Source organism: Vicugna pacos, chromosome 12 (assembly GCF_048564905.1).
Source record: "Vicugna pacos chromosome 12, VicPac4, whole genome shotgun sequence".
Classification (NCBI taxonomy): domain Eukaryota; kingdom Metazoa; phylum Chordata; class Mammalia; order Artiodactyla; family Camelidae; genus Vicugna; species Vicugna pacos.
Window position 1 is genome coordinate 66,568,915 of NC_132998.1, and position 22,322 is coordinate 66,591,236.

The 22,322-nt window shown below is 40.6% G+C and overlaps 1 protein-coding gene and 1 non-coding gene across 5 annotated transcripts; one reads left to right on the forward strand and one right to left on the reverse strand.

The window, feature by feature from the left end:
• Positions 1–570: 570 nt before the first annotated feature.
• SYCE3 (synaptonemal complex central element protein 3) lies at positions 571–22,105 on the reverse strand. 4 transcript variants are annotated; one of them, XM_072973962.1, is made up of 4 exons: positions 22,018–22,105; positions 14,547–14,655; positions 14,041–14,149; positions 571–979 (listed from the first exon to the last, which is right to left on the reverse strand). In XM_072973962.1, the coding sequence occupies exons 3-4, from the start codon at positions 14,147–14,149 to the stop codon at positions 822–824; spliced, it is 267 nt and encodes an 88-aa protein (XP_072830063.1). In that variant the 5' UTR covers positions 14,547–14,655; positions 22,018–22,105; the 3' UTR covers positions 571–821. The 4 variants fall into 4 exon arrangements, with proteins under 4 accessions (XP_072830063.1, XP_072830065.1, XP_072830064.1 ...); XM_072973964.1 differs by having other exon boundaries at positions 14,547–14,611; positions 22,018–22,090; XM_072973963.1 differs by having other exon boundaries at positions 14,547–14,652; positions 22,018–22,081.
• LOC116278488 (U6 spliceosomal RNA) lies at positions 9,872–9,976 on the forward strand. Its single transcript, XR_004187821.1, has one exon. It is a non-coding gene; the product is annotated as a U6 spliceosomal RNA (small nuclear RNA).
• Positions 22,106–22,322: the final 217 nt, after the last annotated feature.

Genomic DNA, 22,322 nt, shown 5'->3' on the forward strand with positions numbered 1-22,322 from the left:
AGGAGCAAAGAAGTCCCCAGGAAAACATCCTTGCCTCCGGGACTGCCTGCCTGTCCCGAGGCCTCTGGGACCCTGCTTCGCTCTCCCCTGGAAGCAAAGCCCTCCTTTGTCTGACCTCAAGGGCCTCGAACCCTTGTCTGTGAAAGCATCCTGCTGCCCAGACCCCAGCCCAGACTGGCCAGGACCACTCAGCTCATGCCCCTACGCAGCCTTGTGGGGTCTCTGCCACCTGCTTAGCCCCTCCAGAAGCCTGCTCCACTTCCCACCAGTCCTTTTCCTAGGTGAGGCCTGGGTTTTGCCCTCGCTCTGTCCCTTCTTAGCTGAGTGGACTTGGATGAGACATCTAACATCCCTTCTCTTGTCTGTGAATCGGGGCTGGTGGACACCTGCCTCTCAGGAGAGCTGTGAAAACACAGAGACATACTGAGCACCCAGCAGCGCGCCCAGGACACAAAACTGAATACATAATGTTCCCTCTCACCCACTTTGGAACTCCCTGTAGGAAGGTAAATAAATCCGACTGAAACCGCTGCCTGTTCCACCCTCTGACCTGGTTTGTCCCCAGCTGGCTTCTTTTTTGCTCTTTATTCTGTTTGGCACCACTGGCACTAAGTACATTTAATTCCTCAAGAGCATCTTGCACTTCTCATGTGTTGTTCACAAGGACTGATGTGCAGCTGGTGGGACAGAAAGGGTCCTCGGGCTGTGCTTGAAAATAGGTTTACTGAGAAGTAAGTTCTGTGCCAAAGGCCATGCACTGGGGTCGCCGTTCCTCTGTGAAGCTTCTGTGCGCTGTGGTGCGGCTGGGTGGCGAGTGGGGGCTACTGCTTGCGCTTGGTCTCACTGAGCAGCTCCTGCCAGTTCTTCTCCATCTCCTCCTTGCAGTTAAGGAAGGCGTCTTCCAGCCGCCGCATGGACTCCGCCAGCGTGGGGTTGGTGCGCATCACCACCATGTCGTAGGCCATCCACGTGGCCTGCACTGCAACAATCAGAGAGGCCCTGGTCAGGCCGCGGGGCGGCTGCAGCCCTGGGCCCCCATGGAGGGCTGGGTGCCTCCAGTCGTGTCCAGGGTCCTGGGGTCCAGAACCCCTGAATCGCCCAATTACTCTAAGGAGAGAAAGCTGGTAGGCCATGCGTTATACAGGCCTCAAAAACAAAAAACAAAAAACAACTCTATTAAAACTCCTCTACACAGAGCATTAATGACACCTCCTTAATCTCACACAAGTCTCTACTTCACCAACACACAACACTACAAGGCTGAAGCCCAGACTGACAGTAAGTGTGAGGAAAAATTAGAGCAAACATACCTATCTGCAGCTCAAAATTGGTGGTTACAGGACGATCCCCCAAGAAGTCATAACACCCCCCCCCGCCCCGTGCACAGGTAGGGCTGACCACTCCCACTCCTGCGAGGCCCTGAGCCTCGGGCTACCTCATGCCGATTGGCCTGGGATGCCTGCCCACCTCCACCTGGGCACCTCTCTGCTTTCATTAAGGCCAGTCCAGGGACTCTTCCTGAGGAAGTTTGCTGTGTTCCACATTAGGCGTCCTTTGGTGCCCACCACTACACTGTGACCCACTTTCTCACTCATTCCCTTTGAGAAGAACTTGAGGGCAATGCTCCCTGGGCCTACAGGGGGACATGTGCTTCCTGTACAAATCCAGTGGTTGTGTGCAGAAGCCCCACCTCCACACCTTCCCTCCGCAGCTCCTGCGCCACTGGCATGGTTCCCCCTTTAGAACTGTGAAGAACGGGGTTGTCTCTCCGGGCAGTAAGTATATCTGCTTGAACTGCTTACGCCTGGCTGGCTACTCTGGGAAACTATGTCCTTAAGGAAACTAAGCAAAAAAGAGACAAAACGATCATTAATAAATGTACATGTATGTCTGCAGACAACTGAGGTCAGCAGCATGGCAGACTTGAAGTTCTACAGAAAGTGGCATCTGTTTGGTTAGAGAAAATTGTCAGAAAAGATCTGTGCCATACACCCCAACAGATACAGGGCACATGACTATACAGCCAGCACAAGAGTTCTCCAGTTTTTAGAAGCATGAGCGTCATCTGGAACACTCGTTAAAATGCAGACTGCTGGCCCCTCCCAGAACTCAAAGAGGTTCTTGTGTAGCAGGTTGGGAATGCTGCCCAGGAACCTGCATCTTAATAAGCATCCCGGGTAATGCTGCTGCAGGAAGCCTGCAGACCACCTGGATGGCAGGTGGAGCCCGGACCTGGAAGTGAGAGCACTGTGCTTCCCAGCTCCCCATCTGCTGGAATAAGTGGCTAAACTTACTAGCCTCAGTCTCCTCATACGTAAAGGACAGACAATGTCCTGATCTCACGGCTTTCTGTGAAGATTGAGCGGATGATATATGTAAACTGCCGTGCACATATTAGGTGCTCAGAAATAAGAAACTCTTACTAAAAAATAAATGAGGTATTCAGGGCAAGGAATTAGGGTGGGTTTAAAAAAAAACAAACAGCTCACAGAAATGAATGTCATATAGTCCGTCCTACACAGCAGCTGGAATTCTAGCCCTGAGTTTCCTTAGGCCAAAGCAGAGAAGGAAACATGCTTAGTTATACGACTCAGTGACCATAAAATAAAAACAAATCCATTGTTCCATTGTTTAAGACCCAAGAATTTTCCTATAGGCATAGCCTATGAGAGGTATGCAATATAGCTGAAAATGCCCTTGACAAATCCCTGCTCTAAATACAAGGAGACTCTTCTGTGTCTATAGTGTAACCACTGGTGAAAGAACCTGGTGGCACAGCAGCAAAGCACAGCTCAGAGAAGGCGGTTCAATGAGCAGCGAAACACGGCACCAAGGCACAGCTCTCCCGTGACCTGATCCAAGGGAGAAAACCAGAATACACAGAATAGGACGGACGCATATTTAGAAAACTCTACAGAAATACATGCTTCCTGAGGTTTTCGTTCATCTAGTGTTTACTGAGCACCTGCTCTGTGTTGGCATTTGCTAAGACAGCCCTGCCATACTGTACTACAGGATGGACACATCCTGCCCTCATGCAGTGTCTCTGCCAGCTGCAGTGGGAGGCGACAGATAATAAACACACAAGACGACTGCAGGTTGTGAACAGTGCTGTGAAGGAAATAAGCAGTGTATGTTGTGACAGAGAAATGTGGTAGGAGAAGCCTTATTTTAGAGCAGGTGGCGAGGACAAGCCTTCTCAAAGGGCTTTAGGGAAGGCCTGCACAGTAGCAAAGCCAAGGGCATAATCTCCAGAGGGACCTGAACAGCAGATATTCTGAGATGCTAATTAGGACTCACCCCACACACTCTGTGGCTTTACCTGCTGGGTAGGGCCAGGTCTGCACACAGAAAGAAATTTTAAAAAATGGTCAAGATGTGCACCTAGATGCCGGGTTCAGTAAAGGATGAAGATGAAGTGTTCCAAAAATCTGTATGGGAGAGCGGAGGACTATGGGATGCAATAAAGTGGATTTATTTTGAGCCTAAAAGGGGGAAGCAGAGAAAAAGGAATGAAACGAAGGCCAGCTGACCAGGGATAAAGAGATGAAGATAAGCCAGCCTGGAGTTTCCAGCCCACAGACAAACTCACATCACTTGCAAAACAGAATAATCAGTGTTGTAAAACGCAAGTGGTGACGTTCTATAGTCTCAAGTCTTGGGTCCCAGGTCCTTTCACAGAGGAGTTCTGCCAGACATTGAAAGAACAGTTAATTCTTATCTAATATAAGTGATTTCGGAAACTAGAGAAAGAGAGAAGACTGATAAGCTCACTGTATGGACTGGTGTAACTTTTTAAGAAAAGGATTTTATAGAAGCATTCTATTTATACTGTAGAAGATTTGAGAACAGAGATAAGCAAAAATAAAAACATAACTTTCCCTGAGCTGGTTTATTTTGAAATCAAAGAGTATATGAAAAAATTATAGGTCTGCCTAACATGAATATAGATGTAAAATCCTAAATATAATATTATCTAATCAAATCTAACAATGTATTAAAATAATGTTATGATCAAGTAGAGTTTGTAAAGAAATTCAAGGATAGCTGAGTATCAGAAAATCAGTATAACTAACCACAATAAAAGGGGGGGAATCATAGGAATATCTCAGTTAATGCAAAAAAAAAAAGGCAGTTAATAATGCCCATACCTATTTTTGATTTTAGAAAATCAAAGCTCTCACAAATTAGGACTAGAAGGAGACATTTTAACTTAGTAAAGGTGATATACCAAAAACTAATAGCAAACATTATACTTAATGGAGAAACCGTGGCTATACTCCTTTTTAAGATTGGTATCGAAACAGATTTTCCGGTCAAGATGGCGGAGAGGTAGGACCATGAGCTCATCTCGCCTCATGACTACAATTAAACCACAACTGACTGCTAAACAACCATTGAAAAAAAGACTGGAACCTAGCGAAAAAGATCTTCTGCAACTGGAAGCACAAAGAGGGAACCACAGCAGGACAGTAGGAGGGGTATGCTTGAGATAAAATTGGGCCCCATACTCCTTGGGTGGGCGACCCACAAGCTGAAGAATAGTTAAGTCGCAGAGACCCTCCCACAGGAGAGTTCTGAGCCCCACGTCAGGCTCCCCAGTCCGAGGTTCTGGCACTGCAAGAAGGAAACCCCACAACATCTGGTTTTGAAGGCCAGCGGGGCTTGGCTCCGGGAGCCCAACAGGACTGGGGGAAACAGAGACTTCACTTGCTTGGGAAGCATACATGAAACTCATGTGCTCCAAGTCCAAGGGCAGAGGCAGTGATTTCATAGGAACCTGGGCCAGGTCTGCCTGCCTAATTTGGGGGGTTTCCTGGGGACATGGGGGATGGCTACAGCGCACCCAGGGGACAAAAAAGCTGGTGGCAGACATTCCAGGAGTGTTCATGTACATGAGCTTTCCTGGAGGCTGACATCTTGATTGGATCATTAGCACCAAAACCTAGCCCCACCCAACAGCCTGTAGGGAAACCTCAGGCCAAACAACACACAGGGTGGGAGCACAGGCCCACCCATCAGCAGACTTCCTGAGCCACAGAGGCCTCTAGACACGGCCCTTCTCACCAGAGGTCCAGGACCAAGCTCCATCCAGCAGTGTGCAGGCCCCGGCTCCTCCTGCCAGGAAACCTGCATAAGCCTCTAGTCCAGCCTCACCCACCAGGGGCAGATGCCAGAAACAAGAAAACAGCAATCCCAAAGCCTGTGGAAGGAATCCACAAACACAGGCCAGACTCTACCCTGGGACCAACAGGACCCTGGCCCTCGGGTGACAAGAGAGGAGTGTACTGCTGGGACGCATAGGACCTCTCCCACAGAGGGCCACCTTTCCAAGGTCAAGAAATGTAACTAACCTACCTAAAAATACAAATAGAAAGATAGATGATATGAGGCAGTAGAGGAATATCTCCCAGGCCAAGGCGCGAGATAAAATCCCAGAAGAAGTGTAAAATGATTATAAATCAATAAAAAATGTTAAAAAAAATCCCAGAAGAAGAAATAAGTGATGAGGAGATAAGCAATTTATCTGAGAAATGATGGCAAAGATGTTCAGAGAGCTCAAGAGGAGTATAGATGCAGAGAGTGAAGTTTTTAGCAAAGAGCTGGAAAATATAAAGAATACCTAAACTTAGTTGAGATTTACAAATGTTAGCCACTATATATAAAAATAGATTTAAAAAACTTTTTTTGTATAGCACAGGGAACTATGCTTAATATCTTATAATAACCTTTAATGGAAAAAAATATGAAAACAAATATATGTATGTATATGCAAGACTGGGACATTGTGCTGTACACCAGAAATTGATACATTGTAATTGACTGTACTTCAATTAAAAACAAAACAAAAAAAGAATTACCCAAACAGAATTGAAGAATAAAATCATTTAAATGAATAATACACTAGAAGGAACCAAGAATAGACTAAATGAGGCAGAAGAACGGATCAGTGAACTAGAACACAGACTAGTGAAAATCACTAGTGCAGAATAGAAAAAAGAAAAAAGAATGAAAAGAAATGAGGATAGTTTATGAGAACTCTGGAACAGCATGAAGTGTACTAATATTTGCATTACAGGGGTCCCAGAAAGAGAAGAAAGAGAGAAAAGACCTGAGAAAATTTTCAGAGAGATAATAACCGAAAACTTCACCAACTTGGGAAAAGAAACAGTTACCCAAGTCCAGGAAGCGCAGAGTTCCACACAGGATCAACTCAAAGAGGAACACACTCAAGCAAACAATAATCAAATGGACAAAAATTAAGGGTAAGGAAAAAATATGAAAATTGGCAAGAGAAAAGCAACAAATACAATACAAGGGAACTCCCATAAGGTTATCAGCTGATTTTTCAGCAGAAACTCTACAGGTCAGAAGGGAGTGGCACGATGTATTTAAAGTGATGAAAGGGAAAAACCTACAACCAAGAATACTCTATTCAGCAAGGCTCTCTTTCAGATTTGATGGAGAAATCAAAAGCTTCACAGATAAACAAAAGCTAAAAGAATTCAGCACCTCCAAATCAGCTTTACAACAAGTGTTAAAGGGACTTCTCTAGTCATCAAACTGTAAGAGAACAAAAAGAAGAAAGAGAGAGAGAGAAAAAAAAAGACCTACAAAAGACTGCTTTGGCAGTTCGGGGTCTTTTATGGTTCCATATAAATTTTGGAATTGTTTGTTCTAGTTCTGTGAAAAATGTCATGAGTATTTTGATGGGGGTTGCATTGGATCTGTGGATTGCTTTGGGTAATACAGCCATTTTGCTAGTGTTGAGTCTTCCAATCCAAGAGCACAAGATATCTTTCCATTTCTTTGTATCATCTTCAATTTTCTTCACCAATGTTTTACAGTTTCCTGAGTATAGGTAACCTCCTTGGTTAAGTTTATTTCTAGGTATATTATTGTCTTTGATGTAATGGAAATGTTTATGCCAGTCATAAAATTCTGGTTTTTGAAGTGGGAAAAAAAAGTGAATGAACAGCTGCAAATGGCAAAATATCCTTCTTTCTTATGGGTGAGTTGCATTCCATTACATATATATGCTGCATCTTCTTTATCCATTCATCTATTGATGTGCACTGATGATGCTTCCATATCTTGGTAATTATAAATACTGTTGTTGTTAACAGCGGGGTGTATGTATCTTTTTGAATTATTATTTTGTGGTTGGCTTTATTCCTTTGATAATGATGTAAGTTTAAAAAGCTAAAGCTCTAAACATTCTTAGAAACAATGAACAGTACATATATGTCAATTTTAAAAAATATGTGCAGTATACTGTGTATATGTATTTACATGCGATATATATTTATATGTGCAGTCAAATTGTAACAGTTCTACCTAATAAAACTGAAAAATGAAAAAAAAGAAAATAATTATACACCTAACCAAGTTACCACCCAGTTATAAACATAGACATATTCTTAAGCATTTATGAATTCAAGAAACACAACGTCTATAGCTATAGTTACTAGGTTAAATGTTTGAATTATTTGAATACAGAACGTGAATCTCAACAACCATAGGAATTATGACTACAGAATAGAATGTAAATATTGTAAATGCTATTAATGTAAACATTACTTGTACTTGATAATATACAAATAATAATATAATGAATGATGGTTATGTCTTAGTGTCTTCATTTTTAAAATAGGGATAATAAGAGTTCCTATAATCTCATAAAATTATTGTGAGGATTAAATAAACTAATTCACATAGTGCCCAGAATAGCACCTAACTAGAATAGAATAGTAATCTAGCAATTACTAAGTACCGAATGAACATTACTGATTAGTATTATTAGGTCCTGAATAAAGATAAAAAAGATATAACTGAAGAAATAACACTAGATTCCTTATTGTTTTCCCACAAACTTCTTTAATTTTGGAACAATCTTATAGGAGCTACTGTATTTTTTATCGTGAAGAAATATTTATTTTAAGTGAAGAATTTCTTCATTTCATTTCAATTGAAATTCTTAAGTAAAATTAATGGTAGTACTCTTTATTTTAAAAGTAATTTGTATGATAGCCAATAGGCACATGAAAAATGCTTAATATCACTAATTATCAGAGAAATGCAAATCAAAACTACAGTGAGGTATCACCTCACCACAGTCAGAATGGCCAGCATTCAGAAGTCCACAAACAATAAATGCTGGAGAGGGTGTGGAGAAAAGGAAACCCTTCTACACTGTTGGTGGGAATGTAGTTTGGTGCAGCTGTTATGGAAAACAGTATGGAGATCCCTCAAAAAACTAAACATAGACTTAATATGATCTAGCAATTCCACTCCTGGGCATATATCCAGAGGGAACCTTAATTCAGTAAGATACATGCATCCCCATGTTCATAGAAGCACTATATACAAGCCAAGACATGGAAGCAAACTGAATGTCCACTGACAGGTGACTCAGATGACTGGATAAAGAAGCTGTGGTACATTTATAAAATGGACTACTACTCAGCCAAAAAAAAAGAATAAAATAATGCCATTTGTAGCAACATGGATGGACCCGTAGATTGTCATACTAAGTGAAGTAAGCCAGAAGGAGAAATAAAAATACCAAATGATATCACTTACATGTGGAATCTCAAAAAAAAAAAAAAGACAAATGAACTTATTTACAAAACAGAAACAGACTTACAGATAGAAAACAAACTTAGGGTTACCAGGGAGGAAGGGGGTGGGAAGGGATAAACTGGGAGTTCGAGATGTGCAAACAGTAACATATATAAAATAGATAAACAACAAGTTTATACTGTATAGCACAGGGAACTATATTCAATATCTTATAGTAACTTATAGTGAAAAAGAATATGAAAATGAATATATCAATGTTCATGTATGACTGAACATTATGTTATACACCAGGAATTGACACAATATTGACGCAAACTGACTATACTTCAATAAAATATATATATAAAAAAATAAATTAAAAAGTAACCTGTATGATTCAATTTTAATTAAACTGTATCTTTCAAAAAAAATTATCCCTCCATGTATCCATGCACAGGTCCATCATTCTATTTCTGCAGAGAGAGACTTGGAAGAGTGTTCACCAATGTGAACGGCTAATTCTGAGTGACTGGATTGTGCTGATTTGAAACTTTCTTTGTAACTTTCTATTTTAATTTTACTTTGATTGGATTTTAAGAACAATGTACATGTAACATTTCTTTAAAAATCATTATTTAATAATTATCAATTAAACAATTATGTAATGATGTTTATTAAATATAAACAAGATAATTATTCATTATAATTATTTAATAGTTACTCTTTATTTTAAAATGCTAATAATCACACCTGGAAAATTCTGCTGTATACAGTAATAATCTAATAAATTAATAAATAATGATAAAAATGGATGATTTGGGAGGAAAATGAAATATCCACATTGACATAATCTTAAAGCAATAACCAAAGAAGAAATTGAAAAAGTTATCAGGAGTTATTCCCAGTAGTCTTACCATTAAATGTTCAATAAAGAATTGTCTCCAAATACTGCACATATAATTTCAGAATGTAGAAAAAGAAGACTCTAGAGGTTGAGTAGACCTGGACAGTTTAAACTCTCTAAGCTCTAATTTTCTCATCTATAAAGTGGAAATAACAGTGTCTTTCACTCATAAATCTATTACGAAGATTAAACAAGATAATGTGTGTAAAGCACACGGTAAAAAGACCAACACCTGGGAGCCGACACACAAGCTGTTAGGGACAATATCAGAGTGACACTCAATGCCCGGACAGCTGCAGCCTTCCTACACCCTGGCATTAATTATTCAATAAATAAAACAGAAGACCTCCCATTTATAATGAGAACAGAAACACAGAAGTTAATGTATTAAAGAAATCTGGAGAGGCTCCCTTTGGTAGCACATATACTAAAATTGGAATGATACAGAAAAGATCAGCAAGACCCCTGGGCAAGGATGACATGCAAACTTGTGAAGTGTTTCACATTTACGTAGTGAACAGTATGACGACTATAGTTACGAAGACTGTGTTACATATTTGAAAGCTACTAAGGGAGTAATCTTAAAAGTTCTCATCACAAGGGAAAAATAACTTGTAGCCAGGTGACGTGATAGATATTAACTAAACTTCTTATGATAATCATTTCACAATATATACATATATCAAATCATTATGTTACACAACCTAAACTTATACAATATTCTATGTCAATTATATTTCAGTAAAATTGGAAAAAATTAAAACTGAAGGGAAAAAAAATCTGGAGAAAAATATTGCAAAACCCTTTGAGACATGTTAAAGAACATCTGAATAACTGGATTCACAGACATGGAAAACAAACTTATGGTTACCAGAGGGGAAAAGGGGTGGGGAGAGATAAATTGGGTGTTTGGGATTTGCAGATAAAACTTCTATATATAAAATAGATAAACAGCAAGTTCGTACTGTATAGCACAGGGAACTATATTCAATACCATGTATTAGCCTATAATGAAAAAGAGTATGAACAGGAATATATAAATATTATGTACAATTGAATCACTATGCTATACACCAGAAATTAACACAATGTTGTAAATCGACTATACTTCAATTAAAAACAAAGAACATCTGAATAATTGGAGAGAAATACCATATTCCTGCATGAGAGTACTTAAAAAGATATTATTCTTTCCATATAAATGTATAGGTTTAACACAATTCCAAATAAAATATTAAATGAATCTATTATTTATCTGGGAGAATAAATATGTGAGAAAAGCTAAAAAGAGAAAAAAGAAAGAAAAAAGAATAATGAAGGGGGACTTACTGATTGATAATGAACTAATGTTGATATGCCATAAAACCTCACATATTATGAAATAGGTTAGCTATCTCTGCTCTACTATATGCACAAAGTTCACGAGTAGTTTAGAAATCACTTCTAAACTAATAGGATAAGATGGGATAGATTTTGGGGGGAAAAAGTTGGAATCTCTCCTTGTCCTGAGGAATTTTACATTCTCAAGGCTCATTCCCACACAAGGCATACTACAGCTAAACTTGTACTAGGAAAATAATCCTAGGTCATGTTTTGACTTAAGTTCAAGAGAATGGAAAGAGAAACTTGAGGCCTTGGAGTCAAGAGGATTTTACCTTTTTATAATTGCTTAAAATAGGCATATATTTATGTATATATAAATAGGCACACTTATTTGCTGGTTGACGATTTTAATAGTTGATGACTGCTTCTTTGGTGATTTTCCCTGCCCTGTGTGGTCACTGGAAAAATTGGCAAAAGCCTTCCCAGGGGCAACAGAGAGCAAGGACTCACATGTTGGGCCTCACTTTAAATTCAGTCTAACGGGTCAGGGTGTGAGATTCATGTTACTTCCGTCAACAATATTTGTCCTAACATGCTCTAGGACTGTGAAGAAATAAATAGTCCTGCTGCTTACACATCAGGCAGAAAAATATTTTACTGTTTCCAACCATTAGATCTGAGTCCATGAGCCCAAAAACATATAATTTGCTTAAGAAATTACAAAAGCTAAATTTTACAAATTATTTTAATACTATTTAATCTGTAGATGCTTATATGTTCAATAAAACATTTACCAGCTGATAAACTGCTAAAGAAAAATTTTAAAAATTTTATATTACCCCCCAAATTAGGCAACTGTGCAGAACATTTATATAAAAATATAATTATAGAAAAGAGGAAAATATGTACAACTAAAACTAAGAAAAAAATAAGCTAAAGGGAAAGTAATGGACCTTATGCCAAATCAAGGAATGTGACATGGAAGAGACTGGGGAAGGGATGTGGAATCATGCATGACAGAAGCCTCATTCATGCCAAGGAGGTGTAGGCTGTTTATTTTATTTGTTTTATTTTTGTGGGAAAGAAAGTGCACAAGCCTAACATGTGTAGCTGCTTAAATACAATAGTTGCATGTATTAGACAACTTCAAGTTTACTTAGAAAACTTTAAAAGACAAATTTTAAAAATTGTCAAAGCTGAGTCTTTTATGACTTGTTTCAATATAAACACCTGTCAACCTTGCCTCTAATGTGACAGAGCAGAGAGAGCATTTTAAAAATAACAATATTACCTTAGTAATATCATCTTAGCAATATTAACTTCATTATGGTTACTTAATAACTTACTTAACTATTACCTTAATTATTGTTGGAATATTTGCCAAAAAGAAAACCTCTAGTGAATCTAAATAAAAATGTAGTACGCAGCCTGGTTCCTTTGGCACACCAGATAGTTTAGAATTAAATGATTAAAAGAAAACACAGGTAGAAGTAAATATTTCACTGATCTTGGATTATGGAAAGATTTTCTAGGCATCACAGCAATGGTAATAAATCAGAAAGGAAAATATTGATACATTTTTACTACATAAGACTTCTGTTTACCAAATATTCATGTACAACATCAAAAGGAAAATTATAAACTGGGAAAAACATTTACTACAATTTTAAACAAGGACCTTATGGTCTTACAAATCAATAAGAGATTCTATCACAGAAACCTGCTATTCCTTTCTTGTTTTCAGTGCCATGCCCGAGTTAAGGCTAGCCCCTTTTCAGCCTTTAGTTCTGCAAAAACTTTCTAATATGTCTTCCTGCCTCTAGCCTTCCCTCTCCAACCATCTCTCACACTGTTACCAGAAGTATCTTTCTTAAATACAAGCGTCTTCCTTGAAATCCCAAATGGTTCCCTTTCACCTAGACAAGAAAGGTAAATCTCCTTAGCTTGGCACTGAAGACCAGTCCTCTCACCTCTTCAGCCTCTTCTTTCTTTGGCCTGCCACCTTGCGACTCTCATGCGCTAATCTGGCTTCTTGACTGTGCCAGTCTCTCCTTCACAGGCACACAGCCTTGGCTATCTCTCCTGCTGGACTGCCCTTCCTCTCTACCCAAAGTCCTCTACCTCACCTGTCCAGTCTCTGCTTCCTTCCCAGACTTGGTGTACACCATTATTAGCATTTGCCAGATTATAATTTTATTGTAAACTTAAAATGTGTACATTTTAATTTGTATATGTAAATTATAATTAGTTATCTTGATATCTGTTTCTGGCTCCCACTCACTTCTTCCAATGAAGGAGCATCTCTATTCAACTGTGTATTCCTAGAATAGCATATCGTAGGTGCACAGTAAATACTATTAAATAAGAGAATATTTAATCAGATCGAAGGAATTATATAACTTTTTTAAAAAGGTAGTTAAAATATATATAAAAACTTTCAAGTACATAGGCCCCCAAATTGCAAACATTTCTAAGTAGAAATTTTCTGAAGACTGTTGCAATAAGTGGAGATTATTTATAAACCAATAATGTCATTAAAAACAGTTTGTTTTCATTTGAGTAGAGTATGCAGGCTATCTAAAATTTGTTTTACATTATGATTTTCTCTAGCAAAACTTAGGTTCACAAATTATAAGAATTATACATATTCTGGACTAGTAAAGAACAAATTTTAAAAATTATAATGCTATCACTACCACTGCAGTTACCACTTAGTGGAAACGTGTTGAATAAAATAACATACTAACATTCTTAAAATGGAGAAATGTGTTCAACTCTATTGCTACCTTATTCCACTGAGCCACTGAGCTATACCCCCCATTTCAGCACCTTACCAGTCTTAGCACTATTACTCTAAACTCTTTTTATTTAAATGGCTCACACAAAGAAGGTTTCAAGTCTGTTCACAGGCGTTATTGTAACATCATTGGTCATTTGCTGAGTACCTGAGCTTGGGTATGGCACTGTGTACCCCATTACAAAAGAAGTCACTATTTCTACCCTCAAGAAGATGACAGTCCATTTGCAGAAATAAGATGCAAACACATATAAAATAATCAAAAAAATAATTCAAGGAAACATTCAATGATCAGTGTAAAACTTTATGGTACAGTAGTTACCTAGTATAGAAGTTGAAAAGTGGTCGGGGAAGGCCTTGCTAAGAAGGCACTTGATTTGAGCTCAGAAGTGAAGCAAAGATTTGAACTATTGGAAAGAAGGGTAAAGGCACTCTGCTTAGGAAAACATCCTACCTGAGATTTTTTCCATCTCTTCCAATAGCTTTTCCAAGTCTTTATTTAGGTCTGACAGCATTTTCAGCATGTTGTCATAGTTTCTTTCCCCAGGGTCAGAATCAGCCATCTAGACAGTGCACAAAAAGATGCAGTGAGACAGACCAGTGTTTCAATTCCAGCTCCACTACTCACAGCTCGGTAGCCCAAGCCAGAAAACTTAGGTCATCTTTAATTCCTTATCTTTTCTTCCTGACCTAAGGGGTCACTGGAACTTGCCAATTTTAATTATTTTTGGAATAAATATTTAATCATCTATGCATCAGGTAGGCCCAGTGCTTGAGAGCCACCAGTGAACTGAACTTTACCCCTGTGGAGCTCATAGCCCGGCCCAGCTCTTTAAAGTCTCTCCTATCAGTCTCTTCCTCCCTCCCTCCCTCCAAGGCTGCTGCTTTATTTGTGGTCCATTCCATTATCCATCATTGATTACAGATTTACTGAGCATCTGTTATGTACCAGATACCTACTAAGGCTCTGTGGATATTGCAGTATATCTGTGGGCCCAGACAGACTGGATGCTGTCATGGAGCTTCTGTTCCAGGGGGAGAGACAGATACCGTCAGTTTGTGGTCACTGCTACAAAGAAAATAAAAAGGGTGGCATAATAAAGAGGCTCTTTCATGAGGAGGAGTGGTTTGGCTTGTGAAGTCAGAGAGGTCCTTTCTAATGACATGACATTTGAACTGCCACTTGAATGACAAAAGGGAGTTGTCTTGTGAAGATCTAGGGGAAGTTCTAGACAGAGGAATGGCTCAAGAAAAGTTGGGTGTAGCCATGGTGAGCTGTAAGGAATAGCAGAAAGTGTAGAATGGGGTTGAGGAGAAGAGTGGTATAAGAATTGATCGGCTAAGTAGGCAAGAACTTTGGTTTTATTTTGAGTGTAAGGGAAAGCCACTGGAGGTTGAGAGAGCAGGGGATCATGTGATTGTGTTTTTAGATAATAACTTCAGCTGGTGTTTGGGAAGTGTACTGTTGCAGAAAGTTGAGGGGAGGAAAGAGTGAGAAGACCATTTAGGAGACTACTAGAGCAGTCTAGGGATAACAGTGGCTTGGACTTGGGTAATAACATCAATAGTGAGGAGTGGAAGGGTTTGGGCTATATTTTGGAAGATAAGCCAAGAGAATTGGATAGAGGACTTGATGTATCAAAGTTTGCAGGGGCTAATTATGGGAAGAGAAAAATCAAAATAACTCCTAATTTTGTTGAGAACAACTCAATGGATGATGGTGTTATTAACTGAAATGGAGAAGACCAGAAGAGGAGCAAATTAGACAGTAAACAGGTTCTCTATTTTAAACATGTTAACATGAGATGCCCACTGGTCCTCCAATTGGAGATATAAATAGGCAGTTGAATACATGGACCTGGAGTTCAGAAGAGTTGGAGCTGAAAATACAAAGTTTGAAACTAATGGTAAAGGCTCTCTTCATCTTTTTTGGACTACTGCCATAGACTCCTAACTGGTCTCCCTGCTTGTAGCTTCCTCTTGTCCAATCCATTTTCCAGTTCACCCCCAGAGTGACCTTTCCTAACATGCAAATCTAACTATGTCACACTGTTTGAAACACTTCAATAGCTTCTATTTCTTTTAGGATAAAATATAATATCTTTACTATAGATATGAGATCCTTCATAACCTAACTCTTGACTGCTCCCCTTCTCAACTAGTTCTGAGTTGTGGCCAAATAATTGAAAGCCTTGAGAGATCCAAAATTTAATGAGACATTACCTAAACTCTACAAGAGTTGTGTATTTCCAAGAGGTATAATGAAAAGATATCCATTAAAATAACATGAAACTCTGTTAAAGAAATCTCTACAGTTTTCTTACAAAAGAGTTAAAGAAGTACAAAATGGAATAAAATAATTCTGTCATGTGGGTGGTTATAAAAATCTGTGTGACGGCAAAGAAATAGATAATGACATAATTCATACCTAAGTTGTGTGGACTACTTGCTCAATTCATTAAGTTATAAAGTTTCACTTACATTCTTTTATCCATACATTCAACACATATTTATTGAGAACTATTTAAGATTCTGAAGACAGAGCAGTGAACAAAACAGATAAAAATCCTTGGTCTCGTGGAATTTATATTCTAGTGGGGAGAGGAGGCAATAAACAAGATTAATAAGTGAAATAAACATAAGGAAGGGATAAATACTAAAGGAAAAAAGTGAACCAGGATGGAAGGTGGGAGAGAGTGTACAGTGGCTGCAATTTAGATAAGCGTGTAGGGAAGGCCTTACTGAAGTGATTTCGTGGAGGAAGTGAGAGAATGAGCCATTTGGATATCTGGGGAAAGTGCATTCCAGGCAGAGGAAATAGTAAGAACAACGGCCCTGAGCTAGGAGCCTGCTGGATGAGCTGGAGGGAGAGCAATGAGTGGTATAGTTGGTATAGAGTTAAGGAAGAGTTGCAGAAGATAAGGTCAAAGTGTGGTGGGTGGAACTGTTGTGGGTCTTACAGGCCACTGAAAAGATTTTGGCTTTTTCTTTGAGTGAGATGGGATCCTGGAGAGTGATAATCTGATTTATATGTTAATAAGTCACTAGATTGAGAGTAGTTTATATGGAAATGGTGGAGGCAGGGAGACTAGTTAGGAGAGGCCACTGGACTAGCAACAGCTCCCATCAGCATGGGAATGATGGAAGTGGTGTGAAGGAGTTTGGTTCAGGGCATATTCTGAGGCCAGGGCTGATGAAGTCAGCGTGAAGTCAGGGAAAATGCTAAGGTATTTGACTGGGCAACCAGAAATGCTGGTACCATTAACTGAGATGGGGAATGCTGGAAGAAGTAAGTTTGTGTGGGAAAGAAAGAACTCAGTTTTGAACATACTAAGTTTAAGATGCTTATGAGGCATCCAAGTGGGAATGTTGAGTAGGCAGCTGAATAAATGAATTCAGGGGAGAGGGTAGGCTAGAGATAGAAATTTGGGAGTCATCAGCATACAGATGATATTTAAAGACATGAGAATGGGTGGGATCCAGGGAGAAAACGCAGATGGAGAAGAGGCCCAACATCAAGATTGGGGAGAGGAAAAGAAACCAGCCAAAGAGACTGAGGAAGAGGGACCAGAGAGGTAGAAGGAGAACGAGGACAGTCATGTTCTGGAAGTTCTCAGAGAGTCACTGAACCCCAGTCAATGTCCTCTGATCATTATGAAATCTCAGCAAGCTGAGAACACAACTCTAAAAATTATAAAAGAAGGAAACTCCAAAAATTGTGTGGGACAACAGAGGTGTTTCCTTAATGCTGAGAAGGCAGGGAATTAAGATAGGAAACTTTAAATGCATAAAAACTGGAATTACAGGTCTCCTCCACTAGCCAAATGTAAAACTCTTCATAAGCCAAAATGGCATAAAGCAAAGAAGCAACTACCTTAGGATACATCTTGCTAACAGATGCACAAAATAAATCAGGAAAAAGCACAGATGCTTACAGACATAGTTTAAAACTATGGCAGCTTGATGCTGAGATGCTGAGTGTAGTTCCTGGGCAAGGAGCTTGGTGGTGCCACTCTCACTGCTTGGGGTGTTGGCTGCTTCTATACAGCTGACTGCAAAACAAATGCTGGACACTATTTTCATTTGTCACTTTTTTTCATAAGTGAAAATCCTCTTCAGATTTCTTTTGGTTAGTGAAAATAGGTACTAATGTAGATCTTTTGTAAAAGCAAAGGGATGTAAAGTGAACTTTTGAAAAGCAGGGGATACCTGGTATTATAGGCATTTGAATGTTTAAGAGATCATTCAGTAGCAGATCAGCTTTGTCATTCTAGTTAAAAATGTGAAATTAATTATGGGTTGTAATTTGAGGTCAAAATCTTAGTAAGTTTATAAAGACTTTTAGGACATTTAAGAGAACTTGAGGTTTACCATATTTATAAGTTTGGCTTGTGATATTTATAAGAATTGTTTAAGAAGGTGGGAAGGTTTGTTACTAAGACAACTTAAGTACTTAAAGAAATGGAATACATTAAGTTTCTAATTAAGAGTTTAAGTTTGTAAATGGAACAAAAACATTAAGTTACTATTAAAATTTGCTAAACCTAGAATAAGACCGAGTTTAAAATAAGATAATACTATTTAGAATGAATAATCCAATACATAATCTTACTTAGGATAAAATTTACAAACTGAACTTAAATGCTCAAGGAAGACTAGAATTTTAATTAGTAACTTTAATAAAATAAATATTAATTTTTAAAACCAAAGTAACATTCAAATAGTCTTTCCTCTGTTTAAATAATGCCTTTAAAGGCATCAAAGCTCACACTTAGTTATCTAGCCATATTATCATATACACCCTAAATTTAAGTCATATTAATATTTAATTTGATAAATTTAAGTGCCTACCATACACCACACAGTACTACCAAAACTATGGATTAAAAAATAAATACACAGTCCCTGCCATCAAGGAAATCAGTTTGGTATAAAGAAACTTATAAAGCAAGATCCTTTGAATTTCAATAGCCATTCATCCAAATGTCCCTACTCAGCTTCTAACCAAAGCCTTCTCATATAAAAAGGGCCATTATAGCCACATCACTGAGAACTCTGAAAACACCATGCTGTCTCTTGCCTCCATGCCTTTATGTGTATCATTATTCTACTGCCTGAACTGTCCTTCCCTTGCTCTTTCTTGCTTTTTAATTTAAGACTCAGCTCAAGGCTCACTTTTTTGAGAAGTCTTTCCTTCCTTACATTTCCCACCAGCCAACCCTAAAGGTAGATCTGCATCTCTTTTATGATCCCACAGCTCCTCTACCTACATCCAGCCAGACACTTTTAAGTAGGTAAATCTCTATAAGAATCATTGAAGGAAAGTACAAGGATTATTCCAATTTACAGATGAGGAAAACAAGGCTCAGAAAAGTTAACTAACTTGCCCAAGGTCAGACAGCAAATATACACATACCTGGCAGTATGGCTCCAGTTTGTGCTCTCACACACATAGGTATTCAATAAATTCTTGATAAATATGTGAGTGAGTGGAAAGAACTGATGAAATGTAGCAAGCAACTGGAGAAAAGTTCTGTGTACCCTGAAAGCCTGGGCTAGAATCTAGGCCCTGCCACTTACTGGCTGTGAGACCCTGGAAAGTTATCCAATCTCTTTAAGCCTCAGTTTCCTCTTCCATAAAATGGAAATGATAGCTCCTTTGCAGGTTATTGTGAAGACATACATAGGTACACATATAGCAGACACCCCAAACTACCAAATTAAGTAGTTGGCATGACTGTATGTTAAACACTAGGTACAGAATAGTTGTCCAGAAAATATTTTACTATAATTAGGTGAGAAAGACATACAAATCCAATAATATAAAAGCTAACTGTATTTCATGCTTAATATACGCCAGGAATTGTGTAAATTCTCAACAAGGACTGACAGATTTCATTCTCACAACAATGCTATGAAGCAAGTGCTATTACTCTCCCCATTGTACAGATGAGAAACTGAGGATTACAGACGAATCCAACCAAAGTCACACAACTAAACAATAGCGGAGTTGGATTCAAACCCAGTCCTATCCGATTCTAGAGACGGAGCTCCATAGCACTACATTTTCTCCCAACTGCCTCAGACAATACAGTGGGTGGTTTTGAGCCTGACTGTCAGGATGGATGGAGCAAAGAAGAAAAACGGGGGTGGATGGGTGGGGAGGCTACCGAGTTCAATTTGGGCAACTTGAGTGCATGGTGCCTATGGGGTATCCAAGCATCACAGTTTAGAAAAACTGGATTAGAGCCCTGGAGAGAGGCTAAACTGACAATAAAGATTTGATGGTAGTTTAAATTATGGGAAGAGATGAAATCATTCACAGTGAAGGAGAAGAAAAAATGGACTAGGAAGAAGCCCTTAAAAGCATCAGCATTTAAACATAGAAGGAAGCAAGAACATAAAAGTCACTAATAAGCAGTTAGAAATGCAGGGAACTGGGGAGTGTGTACTTGAAGCCAGCAGAAGAGAGGAGGGATGGGTCAATTAATTCATTCCGTCAACAGATATTTATTGAATGTCAGGCACTGTTTTAGAAGTTTATCAGTATTTCAACAAACAAAACAGACAATAACTTGTCCTTGTGGACTTTACATTTTAGTCAAGGGAGACAGGCAATAAACACATAAATTTATAAAATGTGAGGTGGTAATACGTGCTATAGGGAAAGCAGAGTAAGGACGGCTGCAGAGTAATGAAGTAGGAGGAGCCACTCCATATATGGTGAAATATGAAAGTCCCTCTGAGAAGGTAAATTTTGAAATAAAATCAAAGAAAGTGACTGTGTGAGCCCTATAGATATCTGTACAAAGGGAACAGGATAAAAAAGAAAAGGCCTTGAGGGTAAGTATGCCTAGGTGTGGTTGAGGAAGAACAAGAAGGCTAGTAATGCTGGAGTGGAGGGCAGGATGTTAGGAGATGAGGCAGAGAGGCTGGGGAGGATACTGCAGTTTAGGTAGGACTTTGGCTTTTGTTCCAAGTGAGATGAGAAGATATTAGAGGAATCTGACTGATGTGACATGATTTGAACTATGATTTAAAGGGATCACTCTGGCTGCAATGTTGAGAATAGATTGGGGTGGAGAGGGTGGAGCAGAGAGGAGGCTGTTGCAAAATTCCAGGTAAGGAATGATGGGGCTTGGACCATAGTGTTAGAAATCAAAATATTAAGAAGTGACTGGATTCTGTACATGTTTTGAAAAAGGAGGCGACAGTATTTGTTGACATCCAAGTGGGAATATGAGTCTGAAGTGTGGTGAAAAGCCTGGCTGAACTTTCATATTCAGGAGATGTTGGGAGTATAGATGACATTTGAAGCCATGGGACTAGTTGAGGTCACCTAGAAAGTGAAGGTAGATGGAAAAGAGGTCTGAGTTCTCCAATGTCTGGAGTTTGGGGAGATGAGGAGGAACTAGCAAAGAAGACTGAAATGAAGCAGCCAGTGAGGTAGAAGGCAGATGGGGTGATGGGAGTGGGCTGAGGAGATGGGGTGATGGGAGTGGGCTGAGGAGATGGGGTGATGGGAGCGGGGTGAGGAGATGTGGGTGAGGGGAGTGGGGTGAGGAGAAGGGGTGAGGAGATGGGGTGATGGGAGCGGGGTGAGGAGATGGGGTGAGGAGATGGGGTGATGGGAGCGGGGTGAGGAGATGGGGTGAGGAGATGGGGTGATGGGAGTGGGGTGAGGAGATGGGGTGAGGAGATGGGGTGATGGGAGCGGGGTGAGGAGATGGGGTGATGGGAGTGGGGTGAGGAGATGGGGTGAGGAGATGGGGTGAGGAGATGGGGGTGAGGGGAGTGGGGTGAGGAGATGGGGTGAGGAGATGGGTTGATGGGAGCGGGGTGAGGAAATGGGGTGAGGAGATGGGGTGATGGGAGCGGGCTGAGGAGATGGGGTGAGGAGATGGGGTGAGATGGGGTGAGGAGATGGGGTGAGGGGAGCGGGGTGAGGAGATGGGGTGAGGGGAGTGGGGTGAGGAGATGGAGTGAGGAGATGGGGTGATGGGAGCGGGGTGAGGAGATGGGGTGAGGGGAGTGGGGTGAGGGGAGCGAGGTGAGGAGATGGGGTAATGGGAGTGGGGTGAGGAGATGGGGGTGAGAGGAGTGGGGTGAGGAGATGGCGTGAGGAGATGGGGTGATGAGAGCGGGGTGAGGGGAGAGGCGTGAGGAAATGGGGTGAGGAGATGGGGATGAGGGGACTGGGGTGAGGAGATGGAGTGAGGAGATGGGGTGAGGAGATGGGGTGATGGGAGTGGGGTGAGGAGATGGGGTGAGGAGATGGGGGTGAGGACATGGGGGTTAGGGGTCTGTGGGTGGAGTCGGTAGTCGCCACGCCTCGGGTCCGGCGTGAGGCGGTGGGCGCCTCCCGGAGACGTCGTGGCTCAGGGGTCAGGAAGCCAAGGGAAGGTGGGGCCCTCAGGCCGGCCTCGCTCACCTCCCGCCCGCGCTCGGGTCCCGCTCGGCCGCCCTCCACCTCCTGAGGCATGAGGCGGCTCCTCGGAGTGACGCCCCGCCCCTTTCCGTTGCCGGGCCCGCCCCCGGAGCTGGCCTCTCGCCCTCATTGGTTGGTCTCCCGAGCGGAAGGGGCGGGGCCTCAGGGGTCCAGCTCTTGGGATTCCTCGGCCGCAGCCCGGCGGAGGGCTGGGGCCGGGAGCGGCCCGTGGCGAGGGCTGGTACGGCTTAGGTGAGGGGCACACGCCTCCCCCGTCCCACCCCCGCCCTCACTGTAGTGTTGGCTGC